The 23,754-nt window shown below is 47.4% G+C and overlaps 1 protein-coding gene across 1 annotated transcript in view; it reads right to left on the reverse strand.

Moving 5' to 3' along the window:
* The window catches only part of ppp1r9a (protein phosphatase 1, regulatory subunit 9A), a 39,303-nt gene that overhangs the window by 11,999 nt on the left and 3,550 nt on the right, over positions 1-23,754 (reverse strand). Inside the window, exons 3-8 of the mRNA XM_030347728.1 lie at positions 9,314-9,446; positions 7,672-7,792; positions 5,867-5,971; positions 5,523-5,542; positions 3,018-3,220; positions 806-859 (exon numbers count right to left, since the gene is read on the reverse strand). Of these exons, the coding sequence (XP_030203588.1) occupies positions 806-859; positions 3,018-3,220; positions 5,523-5,542; positions 5,867-5,971; positions 7,672-7,792; positions 9,314-9,446 (636 nt within the window). The remainder of the gene's footprint in view (positions 1-805; positions 860-3,017; positions 3,221-5,522; positions 5,543-5,866; positions 5,972-7,671; positions 7,793-9,313; positions 9,447-23,754) is intronic.

A 23,754-nucleotide genomic window follows, 5' to 3' on the forward strand; every position in this document is an offset into this window, starting at 1 on the left:
ACACACACACACACACACACACAGATACACACACACACACACACACACACACACACACACACACACACACACACACCCACACACACACACACACAGGTACAGACAGATAGACACACACACACAAACACACACACACACACACACACACAGACACACAAGGACCTCTCATTAAGACATGTGTCCTTGTCCACAAACACATGCCGCTCAGTTCCCAGCTCAAACAATCACCGGATGCATTTCAGACGTTAGCTTATCGCTGCTTACTTTAGATAAGCTTATAAAAAGCCAACAGAGAGGCCATTATCCCGGACACAGAGGGCCGGTGCTGAAGTAGAAGCAGGATTGGCCCGGCTTAGGGTGTTGGACTCGCGGATGAAAGGTTCCGGGTTCGATACCCAATGCCTGCAGTATACCTGTAGGCATCCTTGGGCGAGATGCCTAACCCCCAGATGCTTGTTAATGATGTGTCTTTAATTCACAGAAGGTTACTTTGGGTCGGAGTGACTCTTCTAAATGTAAATAGTGAATATACGCACACAATCATTGGACTTTACACAAAAACTCCCAAGTCGACAAAATAAAAAACTATCCTGTAGTGAAGAATACCGCCAGCAGCACAAATAACCAGAGAATACAACTGGACTGTTTTAAAAACTAAAAGACAGCGTTTCAGCGATAACCTGAGCTTCTCTCCTGACACACTTATGTTCCACAACCAGCCACTCAAACCACCACCAGCTACCCCACCCCCCCACCCCCACAGCCCACCTGCATGACAACAGACCGTCAGTCCGACCCCTCTTACCTTGTTCTTCAGTTTCTGGATCTCGGCCTCGGTGACTGTGTGTTTGATCTGCAGCTGTGGGGTGAGAGAGGGAGTAGATGAGAGAGAAAACCAGACAGAGAGAGAGATGATGAGAGAGAGAGAGAGAGAGAGAGAGAGAGAGAGAGAGAGAGAGAGAGAAAACAGAGAGAGAGAAAAGAGAGAGAAAACAGAGAGAGAGAGAAAACAGAGAGAGAGAGAGAGAGAGAGAAAACAGAGAGATAGAGTGGGAGAGAGCGAGCGAGAGGGGATCCCATCTGAGATTCAGAGGGGCGCCCGGGGACGGGGAAGGTCTCATAATGCATGGGCGCACTCCCCTCACGGCTGTCGATACAGTGTGATGGAGTGGGCCGGTCGACCCGGGCCTCCATGACAGCACTCCCCCCCAACGTCCCCCCCAGAGCACTGACACTCAGCTCTCACGGGACCAGGGCAGCACGGAGAGCGGTCTTCAGAGAGAGCACTGGAGGTGGGGCTGAGGGAGAGGCTACGGATAGCCCTGTAGTGGACCGTTAAGGAACCAGGATGCAGGAGGGGAAGCTTTATGCAAGGGGGAGCTGAGACGGAGGAGAGGGTGGAGGATCAGGTCACACCAGGGGCTCTGCTCACACCGAAGCCACATCGACTCTACAGAGAGGATCGGACGCGCTGTCAGAAGCGCTTCATTTTATTGAGCTATTGGTTATTGATGGTGTCATTATTGAAGTAAAAGGCTTTGATTGCTGCTCCTGAAGTCTTTCAGGGGACCGTGATTGACTTCTCTCTCTACTGCTCCCTTCCCCCGTTGATCACGGACAGTGAATGTCATCCACAGAGAGCTGGTGTCTGAGTACAGCGTCTGTTACAAGTAGCAATGTATTAACACTAAAAGAACATACCGCAACAGGAGCGGGGGCCAGAGAGACAAAGTACGGTCGAAAAATAAAATGAGAATGACAGAAGTGGGATGAACAGAGGAACAGCGACTAAAGAGAGAGGGAAAAGGAAGGTGCGTGTGATCGTGAGGAAACGTGTTCGGGAGGCATTGCGTTCGGGAGGCATTTAACAATCTGGTTTGATACAGCTGTCGGCGTTGGCGACGGAGCCAGATGTGCGACGTGTCACCGAGCTACTCTAAGGCTGTCTGTGGGGGGGGGGGGGGGGGGGGGGGCAGACTGCTGCAGGGCTCTCTATTCCAGCAGCTGTTCCCCTGCCCAGAGAGCGTCGTCAAACCGGTCACCGGCCAGCTGCCGTCGCTGCCACCGCTCAACTTTCTGAGGCAGGTTTGGGAATGAGATTCCTACGGCGTGTGTTGGGGCCCCGATCGCGTCAAAAGAAGGCGTCGCCCTTTTATCGGTCACAGGCTTTGTGGAGCTTGTGAAGGGGGGGGGGGGGGGGGGGGGGACATATAAACACATTGTGTAAAGTAAATTGTGATAGGCTTTCGGCTGCATTCTATAGGGTGTTAACAGCATGTTTCGTAACGTAAAGGCGTTCCCACACTGGCCTCGGGTCTGCTCATCCAGATTAAGTTCTAAGAGTTGATTTAATCCGATTGCAGGTTGTTACACAATCGGTATGAACCGCAATCTAGAACTAAGAACTGAACTATTTGACTTACGTCGATGTTAACCCTCGTTCTCTCTGGAGAAGGAGTGGGGTGGGGGGGTTGGGTTCGTATGGTGTCTTCGAGATGCATATATTGGTACGTCTTGTGACGTCATTTCCTGGTTTTTAGTACTTACAGCGTTCCTGTTTGTCTCTGTGGGCATCGCTACCCGACGAGTTGGCAAAGAACAGTCATTGGCTAGTCATTGTTATTGTAAGCTACATTAGCCTCATTAGCAAAGCCGCTCGAAACCAAACAACGAAACTCGACATTGCACTGCACACACAGTAAGACCGTGCAATGCATAAATTGGTGACCGGATTAAAGCAGCAGTGTAATCAACTTTGTAAGCGCATTTTAAAAAAACGCCATTTTTGTTGGTCGATCTGTACAGTTATCCTCTCTGAGCTCGACGGACTCTCAGAATTCTTAAACATTCAGACCAAAAGGGGGCGTGCCTCGGTGAAATGCTGCAGGAAAGCTGGGAGATTCCCCACTCGTGCGGGTGGTGCACGCTGCACCTCGAACACGCCATCACTACACGGGGACAGCGGACCTGAGAGGACGTGCAGGGGGTGCACGGGAAGGGGAAGAATGACCTCTGACCTCTCTGAACTTCTGGTAGAGTTTTCCGGCGTCCACCTCGGAGGGGGTGAGGACGTCCTCGTTCTCAGGGAGGTCGAACACCTCGATGCTCTTGTCTCCGCCGGACCCCCCCGGCGGCCCGCCGTCCTCCTCGTCCGTGGCGTACTCGCCCGTCTGCTGTGGGACAGAGAGCAGAGAAGGAGAGCGAGGGCCGCCGTTAGGATCTCCACGCCCCGTGGGAGAGATGGAGAGGAGACAGAGAACTCTCTGTCGTGGTCAAAATAAAAGGTTTGTGCAATTTAATTAACTTAGGGTATTTTACATATTTTTGCAATTCAAAATCGAAATAAGAACTTGAATAACGTTATTTCTGTCAGTATCTAGAAAACGAGCAAAACGTTTCAATTCGACGTAAGAAAACCACATATGCATGATAAGATCAGGATAGCTTAAATGTTACGTAACGCAAGTAATAATGTTGTCTTCCTCGGTACAGAGACCATAATGCAGCGAGGCAGCCAACACAGTGGATGTTACTGGCCAACTGCCTTGATGCATCCACGAGTTGACCTTTCAAGAGATTCATGAATCAAGTCATTAATTTGATAGATTCATGCAAGAGCTATATTTAAGTGATTCATGTAACAGATTGAAGGGATTAGTTTAAGAGGAATGGATTTCAGAGATTAATTCAAGAGATGGTGAACGCAAGAGACTAAAGTTATAAAGCTTGCTTTAGTTATGTGTTTCAATTTATGTAATATACATTATTCAAAGGGGTCACGAAGCCACGAAGTTACGTCAAGTACTAATGGATAAACCTCAGATGTCCGTAAAACAACGTTGACTCAATGTGGAGGAACAACAGGAATACATTGTACGTTACGCACTAGTATGCATTGGTAGTATGGACTTTGAGGAGAGAGTCGACGGAAGAGAAGGAGGCGGCTGCTCGTCTGTACGAGAGACCCGGAGGAGGGTTTTCAGCCGGACGTGGACCCGGTTTCAAATATAGCCGAGGAAATCTAGGCACATCTAGGACAGTGGGCCACAGAATCTCCAGTGATCCAGAGAGGAAGCTCTCCTCCGGGGGGGGGGGGGGGCGAGGGAGACACGAGACGGAGGACCACATGCGGGGAGCAGCGAAGGAGAGAGCAGGAAGACATCCTGATAATGAATGACCTGAACTGAGCTTTGACACAGTGTTAGGCCCGGCTTGACTGCTTCGGTATTCAATGGTTAACGCGCAGGGGTGTGTTTATTATAGTCGGTAGGCGGGATACTGAATGTCTTTAGCAATCGACCAAATAACCCTCGGTCATTGAGGGGCATAATATCAACAAAGAAGGAAAAAAAAAAAAAAAAGAAAGAAAGAAATATGATAGATGGAGAGAAAGAATGGACTGTTGTAGGAAGGCTAAAGAAAGATGGACTTTCCCATTAAAGGCAAGGTCATGAATGCCACATGCTGCTCACACACCCATACTCAATCAATTCCTAACAAACAACACCTTTCAGCCAGCGTCTGTCCGTCAGACGTCCTGCTGCTTCCGCACGCCCGGATTCAGAGACTCAGAAATAATGTGGTGGCCCTCCACAGCCTCATCTGATGGGCAGCCCCGCCTTCTATCCCACCAGTGACCTTTAGCGGTGATGACAGTCAAACAGAGGCGATGCCGATTGCCGCGGCAGAGGGAGGGATGGAGTGATTGATGGATGGATGGGGACGGAGGGATGTCTGGATAGATCTATTAACAAATGGATCAATGAATGGATGGACAATAGCTTCTTGGTTGGATGGCTAGCGAGTAGAGTATCAACACAGCCCTATGAAACCAAAGCCAAAGTAGAGGGGAAGCAAAACCAGGGCCGATGACAACCAGAAAAGGACAGATGAAAATGCAGAGCAGACACCCAAAGAAGAAGGAACGACGGGGCAAGGGAGTGAACCTGAAGGAGAGCGAGTGGTACGGCCGCTTCTAACACAGAGAGAGAGAGGGACGAGAGAAGTGCACAGACATCATGGCTCAATAGAACGCTAGGCCGCATGAATCGGATCTCCATAACAACCCAGAGAAGAAGGCAAATATGAAAACGCCCGCTGGGTGAGACGACACAGAAACATCGTTTCACAAATGACAGCCTCCCCGCCACTGTGTGTGTGTGTGTGTGTGTGTGTGTGTGTGTGTGTGTGTGTGTGTGTGTACTTGCGTGCGTGTGTGCGTGTGTGTGTGCGTTTGTGTGTACGTGTGTGCGTACGTGCGTGCGTGCGTGTGTGTGTGTGTTGCCATGGATGACGTGTGTGTGAGGGCCCTCCTGGCCGGTGTCTGTGCTTCTCAACCCCCCGCTGATCACGGTGACGTCCTCACATACATCACCTCCGCTCGTCCTCCGCGCCCTCCCCTCCTCTCCGGCTGCCTTCTTGTTTGACTCGTCTCTCAGATATGCTAATGGGGCTGAAGGGTTTCCTTGCCAGCTTCTCACTGGCAGTGTGCCATCGGCGCCTAGCACTCCCAGTGTCTGTACCCAGAGATTTATACTTAATACTGTAGCCCACAGACACGCAGATTAAGCTATGGATCGCTAGTGGAAAGCGATCCATACCTTAAGAAGGATCCTTTTTTATTCCATGGAGTTGAAAGAAGGACGAAGAAAATGACGGGAGAAGACTTTAACTGAAGAACTGGTAGTTAACACGAGGAGCACTCTAGGGTCAGAATGAGTGTCTGTCTGTGTGTATGTGTGTGTGTGTGTGTGTGTGTGTGTGTGTGTGTGTGTGTGTGTGTGTGTGTGTGTGTGTGTGTGTGTGTGTGTGTGTGTGTGTATGTGTGTGTGTGTGTGTGTGTGTGTGTGTGTGTGTCTGTACTTACCGGACCACTCCCGACGTGTTCCTGAGAACGGTGGCTGCGAAGCTCTGCGTCACCCCGACCAGACTGGTCCCATCCACCTCCACAATCTGGTCGTTCACCTTGATCCTGACACACACACACACACACACACACACACACACACACACACACAGTTCATCATTTATTATTATAGGCCAATGGCTTGCCTGCCTTGAGAGTGCGGTTTTTATCTGGTCTAAATAGGGTTGAACATTTCTAAACACACACGCAATCACACAAAAGAGTAGCAACCCCAAACACTCCAAACCCTGATATTAAGCCAATTATTAAGGTAAGCTTCGTCTGCTCAGTACACAACTTTATTTGTACTGAAAACTAGAATCCGGTTGTAATTCTGAGCTGTTGGTGAAGACCTGTCCGTAAGTCTCGTAAAAAAATAACCCAACAGCTCAAAATTCTAGAAAAACCTCCTTTTGGACGAGAGCCATTAGAGTAAAGAAGTCATAAACACATCCAGCCCCGCCAGCGACATCACAGCCAGACACCTCAGCCATCTGTTTACAGCAGACACAGAGAGTGAGACCCCGTTGATAAAGAGTATATACTGCTGAGCCGTAGTGTGAACATATAGAAGGCAGGGTGCATTCTGGGCAGTGAAATTGGAAAAAGCCCAGTGACCTCGGTACACTTCTGCCTGGAGTTAATCCCACTCTGTCTTGCCCCAGTCAGCTCCCATGGGGATCGGGGAATAAAGTACAAGATAGATGTATGTATCTCAATGGGAAAAAGATGCGCTCCTGTTTGTTTTGTGCCCGCAAACAATGCGGCCCTCGGAGTCGACGCGAGTGGTTGATGGATGGGATGAACCCACATGCTGGAAACAGCACTGTTCAGGGGAGACCTCTCTCTGACACAGCAAGACCCTTCTGTTCCCAGATAGCTTTACGGTTACAGTAACACCGCCATCTTATTCATTCTTATTCAGAGATAGAGCGCGAGAGATAGAGCGAGAGGGATGGAGCAAAGAGATAGAGCAAGAGCGATGGGGCAAGGGCAATAGAGCGAGAGAGCTAGAGCGAGATGGAGCTTACTCTAGGGCTGTCTATGCTCTGCTGTGACCTAGGATACCAAGCTAGTGAGCAGCCAATGCCCTCCACTGACCGCACCCACACACACGCACGCACGCACGCACGCACGCACGCACGCACGCACACACACACACACTTGCACTCGCACACACACATACACACACAAAAAACACAACCATATGACTCATATTATTACATGTTTTGTCAACTGAGACAGATGCTGGCATGCCCCTCCCAGGACCTTGTCCTCCAACACACCACACTCCCAGGTCTTAGTCATGTGTCCTCGTTTGCTCCTCTCTCCTGTTCAAATAATCCTTACCCCCTGCGGCTGAACCTGACAGGGCAAGGCTGAGTGGGTGTCTGAGAGTGATGGGTATGTGGGTGTGTGCGTGTGTGTGTGTGCAATTGTGCAAGCCGCACACATGTATAAACGCACCATTTCTTCCTCAGCGTGTTCACTTATTGAACACGGTGTGTGAATGACGAGTATTTGTAATAATGAGAAGGGGAGGGGGAGGGAAGTTATGCCAGCGACTGCGTAAGTTGACAAAACATGCAATAATATGAGTCATAAAGTTGTGTTCTTGTTTGTGCGTGTGTGTGTGTGTGTGTGTGCCTGAAGGCAACGCCTGATGAGGGAGTTTGCGTCGTGTTTGTCCGCTGGAAGGATGATGCATGTCCTCTTCCATCTGCACTGAAACACGTTCCTGAAACAAAGGGCTGGGCGGCGCTCACCTGCCGTCGCGCTCGGCGGCCCCGCCCTCGATGACGGTCTTCACGAAGATGCCCAGCTTCTCCAGCCCGGCGTCGGCGCCCACCCCCATCCCGATGATGCTGATGCCCAGGCCGTCGTCGTCTGCACACACACACACACACACACACGCACGCACGCACGCACGCACGCACAGACGCGCGGCCACAAGCAGGCAAGCAGGCAGGCACGCACGCACACAGGCATGCAGGCACGCACGCACGCACAGGCACAGGCACACACAAACAGAAATACACACACAGAGGACACAGTAAGGAAAGCTCTGCACGTCGGCATTTTCCCTGCATGAGTTTGTCGTGACATGGTTTACAATACGGTAGATAAACACACTGCTACGTTAATGCTTAACCCCAGCTTTGTGCATGAGGCGGGGTTTTAGGGTATACTCTGTTCTATTACATTTTGTACATTAAATCTCACCAATATTTTAAAACAAGAACAACAAGGAACACTCTAAAAGACAATGACAAATAGTAAACAAATCTGTTGCATAATGATGAGAATTTCAGAATATAGTTGTTGCTTCTAGTAGTTATTATTAATAGCAAACACATGGTAAATAATATAAAGAAGATATATAAAGAAATAAAATCCTCTTCATCGCAAAGGACATAGTGTACATGTTGGTGGAGACATGTGTGTGCGTGTGTGTGTGTGTGTGTGTGTGTGTGTGTGTGTGTGTGTGTGTGTGTGTGTGTGTGTGTGTGTGTGAGTGTGTGTGTGTGTGTTTGTGTGTTTGTGTGTGTGTGTGAATATGTGTGTTAATGCTAAGCTCCTGCTAGTCTGGAGGCCTCAGTCGATATTAATGTACCCCCTGTAGTCACACTAAGCTCGACAGTCAGAACTGTAAAATGGACTTCACGTCAGTGGCTCTTGCACCACCACATAGCCAAAAGGATAAATGTATTTATTGATGGAGTCGGTGGAGAGTGATGCATTACTTATTAAACAACACAGATCTTTAAACCATGTGACGCCCCCTGTCTTTCACTTCATACTGTAGCTTCTCTGTTCTATTTTACGTGAATCCTTTGTGGATGTTTTCGAGGATTACATAACGAGGAAGTGAAGGGTGGAAGCAGACAATGAGAACTCGTTCTATTTTAGGTCTGTGGTGATTTTCCAACCCCCATTAAACGCTCAAAAAACTACATTAGACTGCAAAGTGTGTGGTTGCAATTTCATGCTGTTTCATCACACACCTCACAGGCGGTTCAAAACACTAAGCTGTTCTTTCTCCTTTCAATTTGCGGTTTCATTCGGTTTCCTTTCTTTGAGCGATTCGGTAAACGATGTGGATGGTGTGATTTAAAAGGAACACACCTTTGTAATCATTCCAGAGTTCTCCAAATATTGGCATTAGGAAGATGGTTAGCTTTAGTGGACGATTATAAATATGGTCTGAGCTGTATTAACTACTGAATGAAATAATGAATAAAGTATTAACAAATTAGTGAATGACTAAGCGAATGACTATATATATATTTGCGAATACTCTAACACTCATTCATTAACAAACAAAGTAATGGATGAAACTCGTGAACCAGTGAACCAGTGAACCAGTGAATGAGTGACCATATGTCCTTGTCATGTGCCGTGCCCCACCTTTCTCCAGCTCCACGGGGAAGAGCTCCAGCTTCTCCACCCTCTTCTCCAGCTCGTACTCGGCCGACGAGGCCACGGGGTCCACCTCCTCGTTGCGCCGGTCGTAGTCCTCGTTGGCGTAGGTGTTGAACACCTGTGTACAGCGGCACAACAACGTTTACCATGACGTAACGGACACGGTACACGGTACACTGAGAGCCAGTGAACCCAAAACAACAACAATGTGCGGAGCTCCGTCGGCGCAGCGATGGATGTTGTCTGTCTGTTGATGTTGTCTACCCATCTGTCTATCCGACAGAGGGTTGAGTCTCACGGTCACAGTATGGCGCCACACGGTGTGTGGCTACATGCAGCTACGTGCAGCTCTAGCTAGGCAGGGGTCTGTTTTGATGTGTGCGTCCGGGAACGGGTTAATCTTCTCAGACATTTATTAATAATGGTGTGTGATGCATTTCATAAACAACTTTGCTCTTTATAATGCTCAAACACAAGGAAGGTGCTATAATAGTATCCCAAGGTTGTTTCTGCTCGAACGTGAGCTGAAACAGGGGGTCCACACACACTTTTAATCATGAGGAGTAGATGGGTGAGTGCATTATATGTAAGATGTTCCCATGTTTGTTTTAGCCAGCAGGGTTGTGTACAACACAATAAGATCTCTAAAACCTAGGAAACAACACTGGAGGTTGCCTTTAAGAACTCTCTGGGTTGCCCTATCGATGTTAAGGATCAATAAGGAATTAGGCCCGCGTCCCCAAACAATAACACCGCACATTTTTCAGTTCACAGCGTCAGTCCTGTGTTTCGTGAGTAGACAGCGGTGTTGTGCGGTGTGGTCACTACCAGCCACCCGTGCAGACAAAAAAACGGCAGCTTTAGAAAGACCAACAACACAAATCCATACAGCATCGTTGTGATCGCAGACAGAGATAGAGATCAACTATAGATCTCAAAACGACAACAACAACAACAACAAAAATTGGATCTTGTACTGTCCATCTCACCAGGCAAAAACAGAGGACCGTATGGTCGCTGTGGTCAGCATGGGGAGGGTTAAGGGGGGGGGGGGGGGGGGGGGGGGGGGGGGGGGGTTGAAAGAATAATATCAGCCACGTCTCTCCCCAGGCACGCCACCCTCTTGAGGGGCGGGGGGGGGGGGGGGGGGGGGGAGGGCGCTCATCCTCCTCAGGGCTCCATTGTCACTCTAAACTCCATCACATTCTGCCCCTCGCTCACCGCTGACGACATTGGGGGGCAGGGGGGAGGGGCGGGCAAGGGATGGGGGTTTGGTGGTGGTCTGGTCTGGGGGGTTGGGGGGGAGTAGAGAGGCATGTGCACACTGCATACACACACAGATACACAAGCATTGCACACACGTACACACACACGCACGAACGCACGCACGCACGCACGTGCACGCACGCACGCGCACACACACACACACACAGGACTGCTCTGCTCTTGCATCATGCAGCGCTCCGGTGTGCCAGACTCTGGCCACACCAGACCTGCATGCTGATGCAGTGCGTCTGGTGCGGCGGCGGCGGCTCGCGGGCCACGCTGTGCTGCGCAGGTGATGCGACGGGCGCATTGCTCAGCCACGCGCTACACCCCCATCCCCCCTCCCTCCCCACCCCCCCACCAGCCCATCTGTCTGCAGGTCGGTTCCTTGTATGACACGACAGTGACACAGACATGCATAGAATAACCCCCACCAGACTGAAGCAGCCTGCTCCAGACGCTCCAGCCTCCCTGGCTGTTATTCATAGACATCATTCATTACCATCCCGAGCTCAATGACATGGACCGCACGGTGGGTGTCTGCATAATGATCCTCCCCCGTACCTCCTCATATGGAGTCGCATCCTATAGTCATGAGTCAGGATTGACCGACTGACTGACTGACTGGCTGACTGGCAGGCTGCTGCTGATGTCTTGTAACCGAGCGGCCTTTACTTTGCTGCCTGCGAGCCCATCTGTGAGCCCCCCCCCCCCCCCCCCCTCATGTTTAGCTGGATGTCTGTAGAGAGAGTGGTCAGGTGACAGCTCGGCTGACTGGCAGGCAGTGGGAGGGGACAGGCAGGGGGAGAGAGGTGCTAGCAAAACAAAGCATCCAGAGGTGTACCACACGTACGGAATGGATTGCAAAGTGTCGTACAGTATGAAAGTACAGTACACGGATGCACTGCGTCCGCGTAGCTTCTCTTCATAAGTAGTCAAATACACCAGCGTGCACACCTCGGGTTTAAGTCTCTGCAAAAAATGTTTGCAGAGTTAAATTTAGTATTTAGCCTGAGGGAGAGCCTCCCCTCATAGATACACAAGGCCTGGCCTCGTTTGTGTACTCTCTATGTCCCATGACAAATAAAGTCATGTGTGCTGCACCACGATAACCTTCCTCCCCCCACTGTAACCCACACCGGATACTACTGGAGGAAATCCAATCTATACGTGATGTAGACAATGAGGCCGGGGTAGCCTGAGGCCAAATAGAAAGGTATTAAGAACCGATATTTTGATATGTTTAGGGCAGCCAACAACAAAATGGGTCAAAGGCCAGCATATACGTTTTAAACAAGTTATGGTTAAGATTCATTTATAGAATTAGAGTGTGATTGTATATATTGAGAATTAATTAGACATGATGCTTTTTGGTCTTTAATCGGTAGAAACACATAGTAAACTATCCTGTCTACAATATATAGCCGCAATCAATAATAGTAATAAACCCAATGACACCGTAGCATTGGACGGCATCGTTCCTCGGTCCTGTGTCCGCTTCGTCCTTGACCGATCTCATCATCAACAATCATTCAAAGCCATCTAATAACCAACGCTGGCATGTTTTTACGTCTCTCTGTTCAGTTTGCTGGACTGGTCACAGGTAGAGACATTTATACATGAAAAACGATGTTAAGCATGAAGAGAAGGGCTGTATGGCACTCTGGCAGTCAATCCAGCCCTACATCGGTGACCCACTATGAACCTGGGTATGGGACAGTGGGACACATCCACCACCCAACATCATCAGCTGATCAGCAGAGGTAAAAAACACGATAGTGTTCCGCCATGTATCAAGTGGGTGCTGACGGACACACATGTACTCAGACAGTTACTGCAGTAAACTGCTCAAGTCTGACACACCCAAAGAGGGACACAGAGCGAGAGAGAGAGAGAGAGAGAGAGAGAGAGAGAGAGAGAGAGAGAGAGAGAGAGAGAGAGAGAGAGAGAGGGAGAGAGGAGGGAGAGAGAGAGAGAGAGAGAGAGAGAGAGAGAGAGAGAGAGAGAGAGAGAGAGAGACACACACACACACCAACACCCGCACACCATACACTTGCACACTGTCAACAAATGCTAAGACCAGCACTCTGGGCGGTCCTGAATGTCCAAGGCCATTGGCAGCCACTCCACACCGTAATGGCTTCTCTCAGCCTCTCCCTAACAACTAGCTGCACGAGTACATTAGCATGTGCACCCTGTTCTGGGACACAGCGAGAGAGAGAGAGAGAGAGAGAGACATAGACAGAGGATGAAAGAGAGAGAGATGGAGAGAGGGATGGAGATAAAAGGAAAATGAGTGTGGTAGAAAGGTGGAGGGCGATGACACAAATGCATTAAAGCAGGAGATTGAATAAAAAGGGAGATGAAGGAGGTGGAGGTGGTCATGGAGAGATAAGAAAGGGCAGGGAGCGTAGACACCCAGTGGAAGAGGGAGGGAGGGGGTAGAGAGAGAGAGAGAGAGAGAGAGAGAAGGAGGGCAAGCGAGGCAGCACACAAAGCGACACTGGAACAGTATGCGGCTGCAATTGGGAATAAAAAAAAGAAAAGGAAAGGAGAAATGAGAGTGTGTCAGAGAAAATGGAGAACAGGAGAGACAGACAGACAGACAGACAGACAGACAGACAGACAGACAGACAGACAGACAGACAGACAGACAGACAGATAGACAGACAGACGGTACATCTCTCTCTCTAGACAGGCAACCAGAGGACGCCACATTGCGTGATGATCAGAGGTTCAACCTTGCGATCGTGGATTGGGGGAGAGAGAGCTCCAGCTCAGAGCTCCAGGGGGGGTTGGGCTGCACCACCAGACCCTGACCCTGACAGTAATGGGCCATCACCTGATCGGGGGTTGACCCATGAATGCACCCACCGGAGCACAGCGTCACACACTCCATCAAAACGCAACACGTGCTCTCAGAACCGTAACCATGAATCACGGCGGTCCATCTGACCGCTTTTCGTTTAAACGAGCGCTGCAATTTGAGAATAAAACCCAATGCAACATACATGTGGACGGCGGTGTCACGTTAAAATTTTACCGGGGGCGAAAATTGTACCGGCCTACGTCATCGTTTGTTTACATCCTGACAACCTGCCCGGCAACAGACGACGCGATGCAGAAAACATGTTTCCAAACGACGAAATAACATAATACAGATAGCGGATCGCTATCTGTATTATGATAGATAGCGATAACACTTGTTTTTACTTTATATTTGTATTGTATTTAATTGTTTAATCTAAACAATAAAAAAATTTGCCCGCAAAACGGGCGATCGCGTCAAATGACAAATGTTTTGCCCGCGAAACGGGCGATCGCGTCAAATGACGTAGGAGGGTTCTTGAAACATAATACAGATAACAGATCGCTAGATAACACTTGTTTTTACTTTATATTTGTATTGTATTGAATTGTTTAATCGAATTTAGCTAGTAAACTGAGTGTTTTAAGCAGGTTTCATAGTCTAGAATGTTCAAGAACCTTCCTACGTGATTTGACGCGTCATTTGACGCGATCGCCCGTTTTGCGGGCAAATTTTTTTATTGTTTCGATTAAAAAATTAAATACAATACAAATATAAAGTAAAAACAAGTGTTATCGCTATCTATCATAATACAGATAGCGATCCGCTATCTGTATTATGTTATTTCGTCGTTTGGAAACATGTTTTCTGCATCGCGTCGTCTGTTGCCGGGCAGGTTGTCAGGTTGTCAGGATGTAAACAAACGATGACGTAGGCCGGTACAATTTTCGCCCCCGGTACAATTTTAACATGACAGGGGCACAACGACGTTTACCATGACGCAACGGACACGGTACACGGTAAACTGAGAGCCAGTATACCCAAAACGACAACAAGGTGTGGAGCTCCGTCGGTGCAGCGATGGATGTTGTCTGTCTGTTGATGTTGTCTAACCATCTGTCTATCCGACAGAGGGTTGAGTTTTACGGTCAACATCCGATGACATAAGATGCAGGGCCATCTAACTGAATAGCTCTCTTGATGTGATTTATCGACTGGGGTGCTGGACCAAGCATGCTCAATCCAGGCCGTCAGAAAGCTCTGGCAGTGTAGGGGGAATCACATCCTATTCATTAGGAAGAGTGTAAACGAGGGTTAGAGCACACACACGCAAGCACACAGGGACACAAACACACACACACACACACACACACACACACACACACACACACACACACACACACACACACACACACACATTGCAGCCTGTATTTCGGTAGTATTTCGATACCAACTTCACCACTTTCCACTACAACGCACACAAACAAACACACACACACACACACACACACACACACACACACACACACACACACACACACACACACACACATGCACCAAAACACACAAACACACACATACATGTGCAAACACAAACACACAAGCACAGACTTAATCAGGGCATCGAATGACTTTCTCTCCCTATCTCTCTCTCTGGCTTTCTTTGGCTCCCAGTCTGTATCTCTGTCTTTCCGTCTCTAGGGATATCCATCATTTATCTGTGTGGGGGGGGAAGGGGAGTTCATCATTGTTGACTAAATACTGCATGCATTTGGGTTTACTATTTTTGGCAGCGGTCAAAAAACCCAACCCACGCTTTGTCTTTTAGAGGAAGCGGCTGCTGGATCGGCAGACAGGGTGCATAATTTGTTGTCACTTCCTGTATTCGGAGAACGGGCATTGGGTTTTGCGTTGTGACAGACGGAGACGTCTGGAGACAAGGAGAGACCCTTAGGTTCTCAACCAAGCATGGCCAACTATTGCTGCTGCTGCTGCTGCTGCTAGGGTAAGAAAGGCTTCACCGGGATCAAGTGAAGCCTCATTTGCGTACTGCTCGTCTCGCTCTCTCTCTCTCTCAGCGTTTGCTTACTGTAGCGCACCCGGCTGGGGGGCGCTGGGTGTCTGTGGTACCGCGGAGAGGAGCAGCAGAGGACACAACGTGGAGAGAGCAGCAGAGAGGGCGAACGAGGTTGTAATGAGCAGGGTGATAAAATAGAGAGTAAATTAAAGAGAGCGAGAGGGAGACCGAGAGAGAGGGAGAGAGGTTGGCATTAAAGCAGGGTGCGGGAGAGGTAACAACCTTGTAGAGAAAGGCTGAATCACACACACACAAATACACACACACACACACACACACACACTCACCAACACACAAACACAGACACACACACCACTCAACCAGAGAAACTGGGGCTATGGCAAGCGCAGTCAACAGCCAATACGATCACATTAAATAGAGAAATTACTGTTGGGGGGCATAGACAGCGGGTTTGGAGTAGAGGGGGCAAATTGGCCAGGCTGGCCCAGCCCGTGTGCAGCCACCCACCACTGATGACATTAAGAATAGGACCTGCGACGTCGCAGAGACCACCGCCGTTCAGACGGAGATGGATTGCCCACCCCTGTGGCACAAGCCCAGCTAAGCCAGCAGTGGATTTAACAGAGCCTGGCACACAAACACACACACACACCACACGTGTGTGCGCAAACACACACACACACACACACACACACACACACACACACACACACACACACACACACACACACACACACACACACACACACACACACACACACACTCACAGCCGTCGTGGTGGCAAGAGACATTGGTCGTCATGGCAGCCAGAGACATTGTGTTGTTATGGCGCCAGAGACATTGCTCACCATGGCGGCCAGAGAGGTTGAGTTGCCATGGCGGTCAGAGGTGATTGCCATGGCAGCCGACCGACACGGTGCGAGCTGAAGTGGGAGAGGTCTGGTTGCTCATTTGATGAGAAAGTTCCTGGTGCTGGGAAGGAAATATATGAAACCCTGTGTATGATGGCTGAATATGAGCGGAGTGACGCTTAGAAATACAAACAAGAAGACAAGGTGAAAAAAGGACTCTCGTTCCTCATTTCAGACAGGATGGCCAGGAGGACATTCACATAATTTGAGATATATAAGATACATTGAGAATCTAATAAGTGTTATGGCCTAGGGGAACCAGCCAGTAGCATGGAAGTTGTCCCCTCCCTACTCAGATTGCCACAAAAACCATCCAATCTGGTTTTGAACGCAGAAGTAATTTATTTTACATTAAACTGAACAAAACGTAGGAAGACAAAACTCACATGAACACGCAACACTTTTGAGTGAGAAGGAACAGGCCAGAAAGGTGTGGCACACTATTGATTTTTAAACCACCATGCAAGATGTTCTGCCACCTGGCAAGGCCATCAATTGGGTCACACCCATACATTAAGCAAGCACACAAATTAACTCATCATCCAATCAACTCAAACAAACAGGCAAGGAAATATGAACACAGGGAGGGACATTAACACAAACATCTATGACCATTACTACAGAAACGTAGAGAAAACAAGGGTGAAATCAGGGATCGTATTGTTCAGTGATGTATGTACTATATACAGTATGCATAAGCTAGACTTGTAAAAGTAAAGAAATATAATTCAATAACGGTGTGTGATGCATTTCATATACAACTTCGGTCTTTATAATGCTCAAACACAAGTTTGAGCATTATAATTCAAAGTTTAACCATTCTATCTTCAAAAAAAATGTAACAGAAATTGGTCTTGTTGGTGGGAAGGCGTAGGATGATGCGAAATAAAAGAATTGGAGATAATTCCCGTCCTTTTTACTCTCTACTCCAAAAATGTAAGGAGTAGAAAGTACCGATATTTGTGTTTAAATGTAGGGAGTAAAAGTTAAAGGCTGTCAGAAAAAATGATAATCAATTAAGTACAGATACCAGTAAAATAAACTCAAGGACAGTAACAAAGTATTCATGCTTCCATACTCCCGTCTCTGAATATAACGTTGTGTGAAAACCGTCCCAACAGTATCTGGCAGGAGACAGTAAGTGCCCGGACCACCATGAACAAGACCCATTGGTTAGCCCGAAATAGAGAGAACAACTGGGAATACGGGAAGTGAAAGCAGGAAGCTCCCCCAGCGAAAAACAGAGATGGAGCCAAGAGTTGCTAAACCAATGTAACTCAAGGACAACCACCCGTGGCTCCTATTGTGTCAGGGCCACAGTAGGGGAGGTTGGATTTGGAAATGAGGATTCAAACTGGTTATGCTGACGGCTGTGTCTTGCATGCGAATCACTCTTTAATGCTCAGTGACTTTGCTTCATAATTCAACAGGCTGTTGGGACGGTGATACAGTGTGGAGAGCAGCGTTATGAGGTGCCACATTCTGTGGTTCTAATCGACTCTCTGCGTAGTGTAACGATAACAGCATTGGAAGACTGTGTGCCCCACACACAGACTGTGTGCACTGTGGCCCCAAATCAATGAAAGAGTGTGTCTGTAGTTTCAACATCGGATGGAAGATATCTTTACCAACTGCCATTTGTGTACATAATATGTACAATAATGTTTAACTCAGGACAATATTTTCCCTGAACAAAGATACAACAATGACCTGTCCAGCAACTGAAAGCCTTGTTCTGTAAAAATCCATTCGAAAAAACACTCCAGGAATATAACACACGTCCAATTGTCAGTCCAACAACTGTTTCTAGTTGTAGAATGGAGTTACACAAGACAAATATCCCCACATTGTGAGCCTTTCACCACTACCATAGAGTTGAAATCCATTTGGTATACTTCTGGCAATATTATGAGTCAGCCAAAAGGCTATTAGGAATAGGGGCGAAAAGAATTATTCATCTGAGCATGCAATTTGTTGCTTCCACAATACTTGTATCACCAGGTTGACAAAAAAGCATATATATTTGTTTTTATGGCATGAAGCGTCAGTTACCTTAGTGGAAGCAAATAATGGTACCATCCTACAGAGGTCGCTATAATGTAATCACCTGTTCTGTACGTTAATTAAAAAACACTGACGGGCTTCTAGAGCTCGAACCCAAACATTAAACCTATGCGTTGACCTGAACTAAAGATAAAATCGCACAAAGAAATCGTAATATCATATCGCAATATTTACAGAATTTTAACATGACACAATCTAGGTACATATTGCATCAGCGCTCCAAAGCTGTAGCAATCATCTCGAGAGGTCCCTGTTGATATGCTGTGCGTGAGGGGGGGGTTTCTAGTAATGAAGTTCGAGACAAGCGTGCAAACGGGTCACAAAGGCGACGGATGACGACAACGCTGGCCACTGTTTTGGTGGCCAACTGGCCGTACTGGGACACCACTAGACCTGTCTCGCCTTTCACGGGCGCATTAAAAATAAATCCCCCTGAGAGGATCGCATGTCAGAGAAACAGAAAACAAAAACATCGATGCATTAATGATGAAGAGACTCAAAACCAAGCTCTGTCACACACACACACACACACACACACACACACACACACACACACACACATACATACACATACATCACACCCACACACACACACACACAGACACGCAGCACGGATGTCCTCAACGCTGGCAATCAGGCGATAGTTGACTTTGTTGCGTTCTGGAGTACCATGGCGAAATAGGGTTTGGGATCTGGGGGACAGCGCTGGATATTGCCGTTAGACAGTAGTCAATTTGTAAAATAGGATGACGCCATCCTTTGAGTCAGGCTGCCTAATATATATATGATCCAAATAAAAACAGATAGATAATATTTGTGTAATGTTTTAGCCCCTGCTCCCAACACTGAATCCACCGATTATCTTTTCCCAGGTAAAACATTGGTGGTTTTACAAAACGTGTCGGTGGGCTCAATTACAAAGTAGCTTCTTTATTAATGTCCTCATCAAACTCTGTTCTCCTCTCTCCAATTAGGAGAGGCCAGGGAAACCATAATGAGGAAACGGACGGCTTCTCAGAGAATGGCTTCACTGAGCAGACACATGAACACTCACACACATCAACACACACACACACACACACACACACACACACACACAAAAGAAGAGGAAGGAGGAGGAAAACAGTGGAAACAGGGGGCGGCGTCAAAGGCTGAGAGAGAAAGGAAAGAGAGAGAGAGAGAGAGAGAGAGAGAGAGAGAGAGAGAGAGAGAGAGAGAGAGAGAGAGAGAGAGAGAGAGAGAGAGAGAGAGAGGGGGAGGGAGAGAGAGAGAGAGAGGGGGAGGGAGAGAGAGAGAGAGAGAGAGAGCTTGAGGTTGGGCTGTGAAGATGTATGGATCTAGGAAAATGGTGTGATGTTCAAGAGACACCTTTTACCAGCTGTAATTCTGTTTGGCAAGTTGAGACTGCTCACCAAAGAAACGCCCATGAATACTTTTAGTAATGTCCTAATGTACTGCAACATCATTTAGAGCCAAATGGAGTTTAATATCGGGATCTTTTCATATTTGACCAGATCAAAGATAGAACTGCCAATAATACATGTTGTAACGAGGTGAATGAACGCCATGAAGTGTTACATCTTCAAAACTAGGATTTTCATATATGAAACTTTCAGTGACAAATATATAGACGGGACCTTCTGCCAACATGTGTGGGAACATCATACCCTGGCTCCTAAACCGCATTCAGTAGTCAGAAGAACGGACTGCACCCAAATACAATAATCCCTTCGAGTCCGTCTGCAAAGTTCCTGGCTATGCACCATCTAATCTGAGCAAAATATAACGTTAAAAGATGCCACCGATTAAGTCTATTTATTTTTTTTGTCCTTACATGGAACAGACGTTTCCATTAAGGAAGCAAGACATAAGCAATGTTGGCAAATTTGAGATAGCATAGATAAGATAGTGGCTTTATATCCTCACAAGAAGAGCTGCTGTCATTTATTAAAACCCAAATGAATACCCACGTCTTCCATATATGTGAAGACGTGGGATGAAGTGATCGCACAGTTCTTTATTTAGATGAGGATTGGATGATTTGGGTCAGATTTACAATGAGTCCCTACACGTGTTGCTTTTGGCCCACTAATCTGCAGAGATGCGGAAATCTGAGTTTCAGCCAATGTTCCAATAACGACCTCACATCCTCTTATGATAAACTTACATCCTTTGATTACTAGGAGCTAAACCACCAAGACCTAGAGGGTCCTTCACTCAAAAGTCCTATAGAATTCAAGTTTATGTATGTCTTTACGTTTTAGTGCCGATATTTAATTCTAAAGTCGTAAATCATAAGGACAATACATAATCCAGATAACGTCTTGAACCAGAGGAAGAATCCCACAAACGTGTTTGTCTAAAGCCCCATGAGCACAGAACGGAACAGTACAATTTAAATAGATTCAAACTCAAAAACTCTCGGTAATGTAGTCTGCTCTCTGCTGATTGTAAACGGACAAAACCTGTAAAAATTGTGATAATACCGCATATATCCAGACATAGACATACAATATTGAGAGTTGATAGAGAGTGTTCACAGAGATCTTGATATCGGTCAACACTCACATGTACAAAAATCACGATGTGCTACCTCTAAAGGCATTCACTCCATACAGAGAGCCTGAATGACTTTCATGGTTTGGAGCCCTGACATTAAAATAAGTTCCGAAAGACGAACAGCAGAGATCCTGTTGCAGCCTCTCGTGTCAAAGCCCTCGGGGCGTCACAGCTCCATATCAGAAGGACATTTTGTAACCACGGGCAGTGCATTTTACTCGTGCTATTACTAAGTATAAAGTCTCACAAGACCCAGAGTCATATGAGGAGCCTGAGAGGAGACGCCTGGGATGGCAGGTGATCATCTGAGCAGCTGGGGCCTACTGCGATCCACTTCAGACACAATGAACCTGCACTCTGCCCGGGCCAGGATCAAGTGTAAACGACGGTGCACAACAGGTCATGAATAACAACGCTGCAGACAGCAATGAAGGAGGGTTTGAGGGGGTTGGCACGTTGCTTGGTTGAACAAGGAAACTGATACACTTTCCATAGGTCAGCGGTTCCAGACAGCGAGGCTACCTCAACCCATAGGACGGGTGTTGTGATTCTGATTCTACTCCTACTAGTCCTATTACAAATAATAATATGGTATTAATAATGCATTAATAGAGTATTCAGAAATAGCATACGTTTTGTTACTGTAGAAAGTTAAATGAACAGATGGGATGTACCACAGCGATGTGCTTCATCGTGTGGCCGGTGACCACTGGCCGAGTGGCCGTGGATCAGGGGGAACCAGAACACGACGCCCACAGCAGGGACGCCGACATCTGGCCGTGTGCCACTAAGATCTCTAAATTAATTACGCTTTCAAAGCCGTATGTTGATATGATTTTATCGGCTTTACGGGAGCCACGCAGAGAAATATTACACTAAGAGGAATAGGGGAGGGGGTGGGGAGAGGAGGAGGGAGGAGGGCGGGGGGGAGTCAAGTTAAGTCAAAGATTAGCGGGGGGTCAAGTCAGTCCCGTGCGCGGTCAGCTCGCAGAAAGAGAGAGGAAGGGCTTTGTCTGTTTCAGCAGAGGCCAAACAAAAGACAGGCTGCTGGTTGTTAGCCCACGTGGCGACAGAGGGCGTGTGCTGCAGGCAGGTGGGAGGGACGTATGTAATGTGGAACCATGGACGTGGGCCTGCATTTAAATGAGCGTGCGTGCGTGTGAACGTGTGTGTGTGTGTGTGTGTGTGCGTGTGAGCACATGGTTGTGTGTGTCCTTGTATAAGGAGATGCTGCGTAGGGGTAAAGCAGCCTCTTTTGAATTTCATTTCCATATGATTAATGGGCATCATGTTTTTTTTGGAGAGAACACAGAAGACTGCATACCCACTACCCAGTATTCTCCACCCCCCCCCCTGGAAACGACAACAGACAAAAGAGGGAGGAGCCAGCATCCACCAGCCTGACCGACCTATAATTGGACCACAAGCGGTGTGCTCCACTGTGTTCCATATTCACATAATGAGAGTGTTAGCACTCAGACTCTCTTAGCCTAGTAGACAAGCCCCATTCTGCACAAAGGCTTAACCGCGTTCAAACGTTGTTGTTGAAAACATAAAAAAGGTACAGAATTCAGGGTGTAGCTATAGATCATCCTTAAAAAATGCCGGTATTGTTGCAATTAGTGACGCTAGAGGTTGTTATTTGATGGATAAAGTGTGATATTGTGTGTGTGTATCTGTGTGTGTGTGTGTGTGTGTGTGTGTGTGTGTGTGTGTGTGTGTGTGTGTGTGTGTGCGTGTGTGTGTGTGTGTGTGTGTGTGTGTGTGTGTGTGTGTGTGTGTGTGTGAGAGAGTGTTTGTGGGTGTGTACCAATGTTATTGCTTAAATTGCGCGACGACGGGTATATTTGTTTCTCTAAACAATCCATGCATAGATCGTGTTAGAGAGAGTGAAACAGAGGGGAAAAGCGAAAGAGAGAAATGAGAATAGGAAGAGGAAGAAAGCAAAAGAGAGAGAGAAAGACACCCATAACCAAAGACGTAAACATAGTTTCCACTGGGAGATTAGCGAGCTAGCTTGTCATATTTACTTCTGAATAACTGGGCTAATTGTTCTGTTTCAATACAGCATGCTAAGAGGATTGATCCCTAACCCGTGGCATGCTTGTCAGAACTTAATCCATCGCATAACACTTCATGTCTACTGCCATGTCTGGGGTTAGCACAGACACATAAGCACATACACATGCATACCAACATCAAGTATATGTTGAGGAAGTTAAGCTTAGTTATTCCAAACCAAGGTAGATCGTGCAATGGATTACATAATGGGTCTTTAATCCCCAGACATGTCCCGCAGCTCTAAACCCTATTGTGAAACGAATGACCTCCAACAAAACACATAATATTCTGGGGGGGGATTCACCAGGACATCATGGCTGCATTGTTATCATTAACAATGGTTCTCTTGAGAGAGGCCGTCTAAATACTGCAATTATTTGGTCTTTATCTAGGGAAATATCCATGGAGATGGAGGTTTAAATTGTGTTTTAGCTATATCAAATCAACACAAGACACAACTATTATTCTAAGAGTATAATTTGTCGATATATATGCTAAATTTGTTGGCATGATCTAAGCTCAAATCATCAGATTGTATAAACCCATGTTTCTATCGCTGCACAAGTATAGTGAGTGATGGCAGAACGGGATCATCACATGTTGGTATTGTGAAAAGTGCGTGGGGTGCAGAGTCTTCGTGACTCATGCACACATGCACAGATGTTCTTCCAATTCACGTGCCAGTTTTCCAGAGGGCAATGTAGTGACCTCAAGCTCT

Source organism: Gadus morhua, chromosome 22 (genome assembly GCF_902167405.1).
Source record: "Gadus morhua chromosome 22, gadMor3.0, whole genome shotgun sequence".
Taxonomy (NCBI): domain Eukaryota; kingdom Metazoa; phylum Chordata; class Actinopteri; order Gadiformes; family Gadidae; genus Gadus; species Gadus morhua.